General features: G+C 43.6%; 1 protein-coding gene across 2 annotated transcripts; it reads left to right on the top strand.

The window, feature by feature from the left end:
• Positions 1 to 724: 724 nt before the first annotated feature.
• hnrnpul1 (heterogeneous nuclear ribonucleoprotein U-like 1) lies at positions 725 to 11,196 on the top strand. 2 transcript variants are annotated; one of them, XM_053422676.1, is made up of 16 exons: positions 725 to 829; positions 1,369 to 1,633; positions 2,395 to 2,886; positions 3,499 to 3,712; positions 3,858 to 3,931; positions 4,165 to 4,304; positions 4,748 to 4,847; positions 4,964 to 5,076; positions 5,214 to 5,480; positions 5,602 to 5,724; positions 5,816 to 5,944; positions 7,893 to 8,061; positions 8,854 to 9,123; positions 9,333 to 9,481; positions 9,588 to 9,836; positions 10,240 to 11,196. In XM_053422676.1, the coding sequence occupies exons 2-16, from the start codon at positions 1,405 to 1,407 to the stop codon at positions 10,354 to 10,356; spliced, it is 2,835 nt and encodes a 944-aa protein (XP_053278651.1). In that variant the 5' UTR covers positions 725 to 829; positions 1,369 to 1,404; the 3' UTR covers positions 10,357 to 11,196. The 2 variants fall into 2 exon arrangements, with proteins under 2 accessions (XP_053278651.1, XP_053278650.1); XM_053422675.1 differs by having other exon boundaries at positions 789 to 945.
• The last annotated feature ends 62 nt before the right edge of the window (positions 11,197 to 11,258 follow it).

Here is an 11,258-nt window from a genome sequence, read left to right as displayed (position 1 = left end):
AAAGTAGAAATACAATACAAAACAAAAAACTACAAACATTCAGAAGTTTAGTAAGGCATTCGTAGCAACTGAAATAACTAACGGTACAGAGTGTGTGTGTGTTTGTGAATAGTTATGATTCACATTATTCCAAATAAAGTACATGCAGATGGTTGTTAGTCATGAGTTGACGGTTTAGGAACCTGACGGCATGTGGGACTAATAAAGGACCTTATCTGATCCTGTTAAATACCATTATATATAAACTTTATGAAATTGTCTCATAGATACTCTCCTGCTTTACAACAGTGCATTATCTAAATAATACTAATTATTAATGATGATTACACCTCATCCAACGGAGGGTTTGGGCTCTGTCTATTTACTGCAGTGAATAACCATGAGGAGGATCTTGTTAACCATGTTCGAAAGAGGTGAATTTAGACTAATCCATTAAAAATAAAATAAAAAGGGTAAGAAGCAAGAAGATAAAAAGTCTGTTGTGTTTAAAAAACTACATTACCCAGAATGCCTTGAAGGTAAACATCACACCACTTCCGGAGTTAATACAAGTTCCGAAGAAACCAAAACCAGCTGAAACTCATGTTGTCGCCTCGCAAACAAAAGTTAGCAAATACATTAGCTCGTTCGACGAATATTTATAAAAGTAACATAAATACACGAAAGATAAAAAGTAGCATAATACACGTGTGTGTGTGTGTGTGTATATGGTAGTGTGCGCGCGCAGGTTTCGCGCTAATGTCCGGTATGAGCTGCCGCCGCTAGGGGACGCTGTGCGACCCTCTCACACATCTACCGCTGCTGACCCGCGCGCCTGGCGAGAGAGGAGGTAGGCCGCGACCCGATTCCTGCTTTTATTCTGCACCGCGACGCCGTTAAAACACAACCCGGGAAACGTGTGAGCCCCGCGGCCCCCGATCGATCAAGTAGAACAACCATCGCCGCGTGAGTTTCTACTTTTACGCTCAAAGCTACGTATCCTGCAAAGCCGTTGGCCGGGCGTTAGCTTACCTCAGGAGGGCTAGCAGCGTTAGCATCGTAGCGGCAACCGGGGGTGGGGGTTAGGGTTAGCAAAACAAAAACAAACCGCAGCCCAAACAAACTGTTGATTTGCTGTTGTGTGTGTCTGCGTGTTTACTCACTCACGGTGGAGGTGAGATTTAAACTGCTTGTGTGTCTGTGGGAGAACAGGGGTGTGTGTTGGTTGTTGTGCTCCTCCACCGCTGATAGCCTAGCTAACCGGCTAACGTAGCCTGTTTAGGCTCCAGACTGCCGCGCAACAGATATCGATTTGAAAGTTAGCAAAGACGCGGGTGTTGTTAGCTCTGCATGACCGCTCCCCCCCCCCCTTTCTATTTACTCTACTAGATATTAACTTACAAACCAGAAACGCCCGAAAACACGATGAGTGTTGACGTGAAGAAATTGAAGGTGAACGAGCTGAAAGAGGAGCTCGCACGCCGCGGCCTGGAGACCAGAGGCCTGAAGGCGGACCTGGTGGAGCGGCTCAGTTCCGCGCTGGAGGCGGACAGCCGGGATGATGCTGCGGAGCCCGGGGAGCAGGCGGGCAACTTCGGCCGGGACTTCCAGGCCGACGGCGACGAAGATGGAGAGGATGCCCAAGATGAACCAGGTACGCCCGAGTAAATAAGTTCCTCTAAAGGGGTCTGTTGCTTTCAATAAGACGGGGGGATTGAAATAATAATAATCAAACATGCAATTGATGCAGCAGCAGAAATGTTCTGAATGATAAGATAATAAAAGATGCAATAGAGTACAGATTAAATAAAGTATGCACATTGTATACACGTTCTACTGTAGTGGTTTGTATAGAAATGTTATAAAGTATATAGCAGTGAAGTAGAATACAAAAATAGTACATAAATATCAGGACATATTGTGAAAGTTTCCCCCTGTTAAAAATAGAGAAAAGAGGTAATACAGCAGTTTGGATATTAATATATATATATATATATATATATATATATATTTATGTTTAAGTATTCACCACTACACTTTTTATTCATCTGCTGCTACCTGGTCCTGTACATATATTCTCCATTCATCTTAACTGTACATAATTAATGTCTGTATTAATTACCTCAATGCACTTAATTCTGCTTTCACAGCAGTTATCATGTTCCCGGCTCTTTTACAGTCACATACACGACTCTCAATTTATAGTTTTAAATAAACTGCAAAGTGAACTTGGCTTTTTCTTTTGAACCCATACAACCTGTTGGCAGGTTATTCATGTATTTTACAAGTGACTGCCCCTTCTATGTGTGGATTTGTGTCTGTGAGAATACACTTGCAGATAAGGAAAGGGGAAGAGTGCATCGTTATGTTCTTGAGTGAGACCTAAACGTTTTGAATCTCCCTTTTGGTTCGCAGATGCAGTAGAGGATTTGGGTGATGATGCAGATGATGGGGAGGATGATGCAGATGATGGACGTGTTGATCTAGATGATGGGTCTGATGATCCAGATGATGGGCGTGTTGATGCAGATGAAGTGCGTTTTGATGCAGATGATGGACTTGTTGATGCAGATGATGGACGTGTTGATGCAGATGATGGACGTGATGATCCAGAAGATGTGGCTGACGATGGGGTTGATGATGGAGATGATGGGGTTGATGATGGAGATCGACTGGCTGAAGCTGACGATGCTGCCCTTGAAGAGGAAGATGAGGGAAGAGATTCAGGCGGTTATTACGAGGAAGAGGAGGCGGACGGCGAGCCCTACGCAAGTCAACCAGCATCAGACTCGGGCCACAGCATGCCTGACTTCACAGCAGATGTCGATATACACAAAGCTGACACGATGTCGGAGGAAACGACCGAACCTGTTCCTGAATCAGGGGAGAAATCTGAGAACAAACAAGGTGATTTATCGGCGACAGTTTTGCTTTATGTGCATCATGTGGGACTGAGAACTTCACTTGAACTTTTAATGTTCGTTAATTAAACTAAATAAGACGTAATATTCACCACCATGGTAGTGAAGATGGATAATAAAAAAGGTTAACTTAGTTAAAGTTGGTATACAGTTTGCGCTGCCCTGCGGTTGCCTACTTCTGCATTATTACGATGGGTCAAATACAGATGACCACTTAACCCACAGCTGCATATTAACAGTGTCAGATGTAGCAGAATCCTTTTTAGAAATTCAGACGGTTAATTAAAAACTGGTTGGTGTAGCCAAAATCAAACTGCAGTTCTGCAAAGAAATATAACAGCCTCATGCTCAGTTAATACAAAGACCCAACACACTATTCACCTGTGCACATGTTTGAACTCATCTCTAGGGATTTATTGATTTAGTTTCAGTGTGTAGCCCAAAGACACGATGGCAACACATTGGAAACATCTCTTTACTGCTTTGCCACCAAAAACGCGACAAAATGTTACTTACTGCATATAAGATTTTCTAGTTGCAAATTATTGTAGTAACACTGAACAAGTAGCTCACTTTCATTGTTCATTTATAACTTCAGAAGTAAAGGTGGAGATCAAAACAGAAGAGGACGCCGAGCCTGTTGGAGACAGACAGCAGGAAAACCAAGAGACGGAAAAGAAACGAGACGAAGGTGACGCTGCCCAGGTCGACGAAGTCAAAGTGGAATCCGATCGAGGCAGAGAGCACAGCCGCAAGAGACCACATGAGGAGAGCAGGGGCTACGGCTATTACGAGCACCGAGAGGACAAGAGGTATGTGCATCATCAATTGTGATATTTTAAATCGAGGCTACCTGCTGTTATGAATTACCACAAAAGTACCTGAGAATCAACAGCAGAACACGTGAAATACGTGTAATGAAAGTGGCTGTTAACATCATCCTCTGTGATTGTACAGATCTCGCACACCACAACCTCCGGCTGAAGACGAGGAGGAGATCATAGATGACACTCTTGTTACCATTGACACATGTAAGTAAACATGAGATCTGTCTTGATACCTGGTGTTAACATGTGTAGCGGGTGATCTGATCTCACCGCTCTATGAAACTCTCTCTCTTCTCTTCCTCTGACAATGATTCCTTGACAAAGTAACTCTAGATTGTATGTGAACAGGAGGCTTCATTCACACCTTTGAGCTTAGACAACTCATTCACTTTACAGCAGTACATTTATTATGCAACTAAATTTTGGCTTCTTTTCAGACAACTGTGATCTGCACTTCAAAGTGTCCAGAGATCGCTACAGCGGATACCCATTGACCATCGAAGGCTTTGCTTACCTGTGGGCCGGAGCACGAGCTTCCCATGGTGTCACCCAGGGTCGTGTGTGTTACGAGATGAAGGTAATATGGACAGAATGAATATCTTCCTCAAGTAACTAGCTGGTTTCAAACTTGACTGATAAAAATACTCAAATGGAGCTAGAGAATTGAAATGAATCCCTTTCTGCATATCATCTCCACACATGAAAAATGGTCCTTGATGCACAAGGCTTGCTGTATTTTGTAAATGGTGAATGAGGAGCTTCTTTTGTTGGTTTCTCCTATTTGCATACAGTGAGCTATCTGAAACTAACATGGTTGGCCAGTCATTATTATACAAATGAATCAGGAAAATATTACAAACTGTTGTGACCATGAACTCAATCACAACAAGAAGTAAACGCATTAAAGATTGTTGGCTACCGTTGTAGTTGCGTGACTCGTTCCATGTTTATTGTATCAAATATTTCCTGAAAGTCGTCTCTTGGCTTTTGTTTGACCGGAGCTTTCTCTCAATTCTTCAGATCAATGAGGAGATTCCGGTGAAGCACCTTCCCAGTAGTGAGCCGGATCCCCATGTGGTCAGAATCGGATGGTCCCTCAACCACTGCAGCACTCAGCTTGGTGAGTGAAGCAACGCTCCCAACAATTGATATTTTTTTGGGGGAATGGATGAATGAATTGGCAGTATCTGAGATCTGTGTTCTTCAATAGAAACGCTGCATTTTTTCATGTTTTAGGTGAGGAGGCCTTTTCCTATGGATACGGAGGAACAGGAAAGAAATCAGAAGACTGTAAGTTTGCAGACTACGGGGAGAAGTTTGGTGAAAACGACGTCATCGGCTGTTACATTGTAAGTTATGGCAACAGCAATTCAACTATTTCATTTTGTTTTATCACCGTATAACTCTTTTTGGTTCACTGATCTTATAATTTGAGTAATTCGTCTTTGGTATACTGGTTTTAAATATTGTTTTGCTGTCATTGTAGGACTTTGACGGGAGTGAAGGGGTGGAGATGACATATTCAAAGAATGGAGTGGCGTTGGGTGTGGCTTTTAAGACAACCAAGGAGGAGCTGGCAGGTCGTGCCCTGTTCCCTCATGTGCTGGTGAAGAATTGTGCTGTTGAGTTCAACTTTGGACAGAAGCCGGAGCCTTACTTCCCCGCACCAGAGGGATACACCTACATTCACAATCTGGGGATGGAGGACAAAATCCGAGGCACTAAGGGACCTGCCAGTAAATCTGACTGCGAGGTAGGCCAGCACTGAAAAGAAGAATGCATTTGAAAATCATTTGACAATATTACACACAGTAGATTTTAATAGGAACTGGATTTAACTCACTTATTTAATTTCTTCCGTCGCCTGTTTCCAGATTTTGATGATGGTTGGCCTTCCTGCCTGTGGAAAGACTACCTGGGCAATCAAGCATGCCCAGACCAACCCAGAGAAGAAGTACAACATTCTGGGCACAAACGCCATCATGGACAAGATGAAGGTCGGTTTGAGCCGCCGCCCGAACAACACACACACAAACTGCTGAATAGTCTCTTCACTGCCACTTGTCCGTTTGTCCGTTTGTCCCCCAGGTCATGGGCCTACGCCGCCAAAAGAACTACGCCGGCCGCTGGGACATCCTGATCCAGCAGGCCACCCAGTGTCTGAACAGGCTGATCGAGATCGCCGCCCGCAAGAGACGCAACTACATCCTTGACCAGGTACTGCCATCCCACCCACACTCTGCTCTGATTCTCGCCATAGTCAATGTGCCCTGATGTTCAATCTCTCTAATGGAATATTTATTTATCTTTCAGGGTGGCTCTGTGTATTATAGAGTAGAAGATGCATTGATCACCCTCTTGTCACTTGCTTGTCATGCATTGTTAAGGAAAACTGATTAATGGCTCTCATAAGTGACAGAATATTTCATGTTTTCATCCCTCCGTATATTTGCACTTGCTATTTCTTGCCATAATACAGTACTGTTTGTCTTGTGAATTTCAACAATGTACAAGTAAACCATGACTATGTAAAGATGTTGAGAAACAAGTAAGCTCTGACTGGTGAGTAAGAAAAACACCTTCTGTTGCTAATTTTACTAAGACAGAGTTGATAGCTTTTTTAAAAGCTATTTTTGAGCGAGATACATGGAGCTTTTGAGTGTGTGTTTTAATTAATTGACTCCGAAGGTAAGTAATGAATAACGGCCTCTAGGTTTTCAGATCCATATCAGCGAATGTGTAAAAAGGTAGGTGGGTCTTTAATGGACGCTGGGTTTTCATTGGACACTGTGAGTACGCGCAGGTGGGTTATTTCTGTCTCTGTTGTGTTCTTGACTGGGACTAGAGTCCGTATGAAGATGAGGTAAGTCAAGGTAAGTGTTTTGAGGGACCCGGCAGAATAGAAAGTTATTCTTCATTGTTCGGTTTATTGGCAGCTGGGAAGTAACGTCAAGGTGCATTAGCGCCATCTGCTGTGCTGGAGCACCGGTCCTGGAGGTATTTCTATGGGTAGCATGTTTCTGTAGTTTCAGTTTTAAAACTATTTGGTATCTTGCTTACTGATTGTTCGAACATATAGACATACATTTATATACATATATATTATTCTGACATTAACATTAATCTTACTCATAACTGCTGTGGTGTCATGATGGTCAGTGTAGAAACAGCTGGTTGTTGTTGAGCAGTTATTTGCAGCTGGTATTTAGAGTTGCTTTGCTGTTGAGTAGTAAAGTGTGTGACTGCTGCTGAGAGCACATTGTCTGTTTAAATAACACAATGCAGGATGATGCTCAGTTTATTCTGATCCTCTGCATGTTCGTCGTTGATCTGTATTGGTTTGAATTAATTCAATCTATAAATTAGTTGAATGCAAGTTTGTTATCTGGAAGTAATGGAAGCGGTTTCAGATTTTAATCTTAAAGCAAAGTGTGAACTTGCTGCGTGAATGATATTTTCATTACGTTATTAGGAGTTATTTAAAATTGTGGCCTCACAAAAAACAATGGGCTGTAAAAACCTCATGTGGGTTTGAAGTTTATGGTAGTAATGCATTACCTCTTTATTAAGGAGACATGGCGGTTTAGGTTTTACTATTTTATATACATTTTAGTGATTAATGGAAACTGCACGACACATTTGGAAAACATTGCATGTTGCATCATCCTAACTTTGCATTTACTCTGTTCTGTCGTGAAAATGCTGAATAGTTTGGGTTTCATTCGCTGGTCACCTTGTGTGGCAACGATTGCTCCAAGTAGAATTGCGTTATAACTCCAACTATATGTAAAAGATGTTTAAAGGCAGCACAGTGTCAGGAGATGAAGAGAGATACAGTTTAAATATTGATTGATCAGTATCTGCATATGTTAATGTTAAATAACTGAGGAAAGGTGCAGTGTAGCCAGTTCAGATATTTTTGGGTCCCTCTATGTCCAAAGTGAATGTCCACCAGAAGTCACCGGAGCCTGGACCCACGGACGCGCAGGTAAGTCAGTGGAGTGACGAGAGGCCGTTAGCACTCGAGAAAAAACCGTAGACTTGACATCCGAGCCAAACCTCTCTCACTTCATTATTGCAGGGTTCCAGCTTCCTTCCAGTGGAAAGCCTTTACAAGTAAACAATAACAAACAAGCTTCTACTTCTTTCTTGTCACCATTGCTAGACAAATGTATATGGATCAGCAAGGAGACGAAAAATGCGTCCTTTTGAAGGTTTTCAACGCAAGGCTATTGTAATTTGTCCCACGGACGAGGATTTAAAAGAACGAACATTAAAGCAAACCAATGAGCAGGGGAAGGATGTGCCCGATCATGCTGTTTTAGAAATGAAAGGTAGGAATGCTGTGGAAACAACAAAACACCAGATCTACTTTTTTACTTTTTCTATGTGTTGTCTTTAAAATCAAACTTGGAAGATGTCCCCTACCCCTCCCTCCCCCTCCCCCCTATCATAGCCGTTGGCCAGATATCAGAACTGGACATTATAAAAAAAAAACAGCCCACATGAATTTAATTCTTACTTTTGCCCTCAATCTGCCACCTGCCATTCAGCTTACCTCTGATGCACTGCAAACTGAGACTCTGGCCTCGCTGAGCTCCTGTAGCCGTAGAGATCCCGTTGCACACCCGGGCTTCCCCTGAAAAACAATATCTCCAAACGGCAAACCAACGAGCAGTCACATGCTCGAGTTGTTGGAAGTTAATTTGTAATAAAGCGTTACATCAGCTGTCCTCGGTTTGCAGTGCTGTTCCCTCTTCTCACCGACCCTCTAGTTGTCCCCCTTGTGCCCCTCCCCACCTCCTCCGATGTCTCCTCCCCCCCCCTTCCCCCGTGTCTGCTTAAACAAATGTTTCCTCCATGTTCCCCTGGAGGTAATGTTTGTTACCTTTACCCCGCCCTCTGCTTTCATCTATTTGCTCGTACTTTCTTTATGATTCCCACTGACCCTGTATGGTACTAATTATTTTTCCTTTTGTTTTCCGGTGGTGTGGCTGCTCTGGTCTTCACTACATCCCCCCCTCTCCCCCCCCCACCCCTCTCTTTCTCTCTCCTCCTCTCTCCATCCGTCTCTTGCTGGATGGGCTCTCTCTCTCCTCCTGTGGTCACCTCTGTCACTCTCCAAGCCAACTTCACTCTCCCTGAGGCTTGCGACTTCCTGGAGGCGGTGAATCACATTGAGCTGCCGCAAGAGGAGGCTGACAAGCTGATGAAGCAGTACAATGAGGAGGGCCGCAAGGCCGGCCCGCCCCCTGAGAAACGCTTCGACAACAGGCAGGGCGGGTTCCGCGGCCGTGGCGCCAGTGGCGGCAGCTTCCAGCGGTATGATAACCGTGAAGGATCCCGCGGCAGCTACCAGAACCGCAGTGGAGATGGAGGCAGTGGCTACAGAGGAAGTGAGCACTACGTCCCTTTTGTCTCTGATCACTTACGACCATGACATTGTTTCAATTCAAATCACCTGCTTCTGTAAGATGATCACCTCGTACGACGGTTACAGCTTTTCTAGGTGTTTAAAGGCTAAGCTCTGATTTTTGTAGTAACAAGGTTATTGTGTGCATTATACTGTATATTACTGTTTTAACATTATATGTGTTCATGGCAGGCTATAACCGAGGCAGCTATAACCAAAGTCGTTGGGGCAACAGCTACCGTGACGGAGGGTCTGATTCACGCAGTGGATACAGCCGCAGCCAGCCGTCGGGAGCAAGCTACAATCGCCCGGCTCCTTACAAGGGGGCAGGATACAACCAGGTATTTACCATCGCCTCCTTGGCAGTATGAACGTTGAGAGATGTTAAAATGATAAAAAGACAAACGTATTAAATTAATCTCTTCAAACATCTTGTTCCACCACCAGGGCTACAGCCAGAGCTACAGTCCAGGGTACCAGCAAGGCAGCTACAACCAGAATTACTACGGCAACTACAGTCAGTACCCCGGCTACAGCCAGAGCTACAGCCAGACACCGGCCACTGCACAGACCTACAACCACCACCAGCAACAGCCACAGCAGCAAGCGCAGCAGCAGCAGCAGCAGCAGCAAGCGCAGCAGCAGCCACAGCCACAGCAGCAGCCAACACAGAGCTACAACCAGCAATATCAGCAGGTACTGGTGAACATCCTCTTTAACTGTGACCAACAGGTGATCATCAGCCAACAGGTGCTGAGGGAGGGAGGGTTTTTCTGAAAGTAAAAGACCTGATGCCAAAAATGGAAATGCTGGAACAGCGTGAAGGGAAAACAGTTTTGTTTATTATGTTACATCCATTCAATCTACTGTATGATGGGAGCACAGGTTCATGTACTGACACACAAACTTCGCTCTCATGTTCATTTCTTGGACACATGCAGCAAATAGCACTGCTCACAGACGCACTATGCATTAATGCAGCAAAACACTAACAAGCTAGAGACGTGTATTGGTTCTTATTGAATCTGTAATTGGACAAATTAGAAATTGTCTGGAAACTCTGAACGTTCTCACCGTTGTTTTTCTCTCTACCCTCCAGTATGCTCAGCAGTGGCAGCAGTACTACCAGAATCAGAACCAGTGGAACCAGTACTACAGCCAGTATGGCAGCTACCCTGGACAGGGCAGCCACGGCTCCTCCTCTGGTTCCCAGTAGCTTTGCCCCTCATCTGTACCTGTTTCCACCTGTGTCCTAAACACCTCCGACCTCTGCGGCAAATTGATTTTTGTACAGTTCCACATAAAGTCACCACCCATAACTGTGTCCGTGTGGTTTAACACGGTATCATGCATTCTTCACAGATCAGTATACAGCTGTATACAGTTTAATGTCTCTGCATTATTCTTTTGTTTCTACTGAATTGTCTTACTGAGCAGGGACTGTGAGGTGGTAGAAGATAGGTATCAAACATTTAATGAATGTTATCTATTATGCATTGAATGTGGACGTCTGTTGAACTTCAAACCCCATTTTCGACAGGTTGAAGAGGTGACAGTTTATTTCAAGGAGGCATAGAGTGAAAAAGAGACGAGGCAGGAAAGCGCAGCGACCCCTGAATAACGTCACGTGTATTGAGAAGCTTAACAAAAGAACAAAATTGCATGCTTTTTACCATCATGCCCCCCCCCCCCCAACCCCCTCCTCCTCCTTTGTCTTGCTTTTTAATTTTCAGTTACCAAATGAGAATGTTTTATTTTTCTCTGATAGAATTCAAACCATTGTGGAACATTTTTTTATAGGTGTTGATACTGTAGTATTTAAACATTAATCCCATCTCTGATTGAGAAGATCTTGCCACTTATTGTTGAGTAGTTGTATGTGCAGATACATTTTTTTTTTATCACTTTGTGATTTGCTGTCCATTGAATCCAGTAGTTTAATCCTGTTTTGTCAAACCCACTTTTTTCTACCTGAAAATGAAAACCCGATATTGACAAGTTACCCAAATTGTCTTTTTGTCTTTATACAATAAATGCAATTGTATGCGCCTGTAAATGTTCACGTTCTCCTTTTGTGATCACACACGACACATGAATCAGGATTTATTATTGTATTTT

Source organism: Pleuronectes platessa, chromosome 5, assembly GCF_947347685.1.
Source record: "Pleuronectes platessa chromosome 5, fPlePla1.1, whole genome shotgun sequence".
Taxonomy (NCBI): Eukaryota; Metazoa; Chordata; class Actinopteri; order Pleuronectiformes; family Pleuronectidae; genus Pleuronectes; species Pleuronectes platessa.
This window is presented reverse-complemented; position numbering and strand designations above follow the sequence as displayed.

Excerpts from the sequence above, each read along its gene's own strand:
- hnrnpul1 (XM_053422676.1), top strand. The coding sequence starts at position 1,405 with ATGAGTGTTGACGTGAAGAAATTGAAGGTGAACGAGCTGAAAGAGGAG. Across the intron at positions 8,062-8,853 it reads TGCTGTTTTAGAAATGAAAG|CCAACTTCACTCTCCCTGAG; the intron begins GTAGGAATGCTG and ends TCACTCTCCAAG. Across the intron at positions 9,482-9,587 it reads AGGGGGCAGGATACAACCAG|GGCTACAGCCAGAGCTACAG; the intron begins GTATTTACCATC and ends TTCCACCACCAG.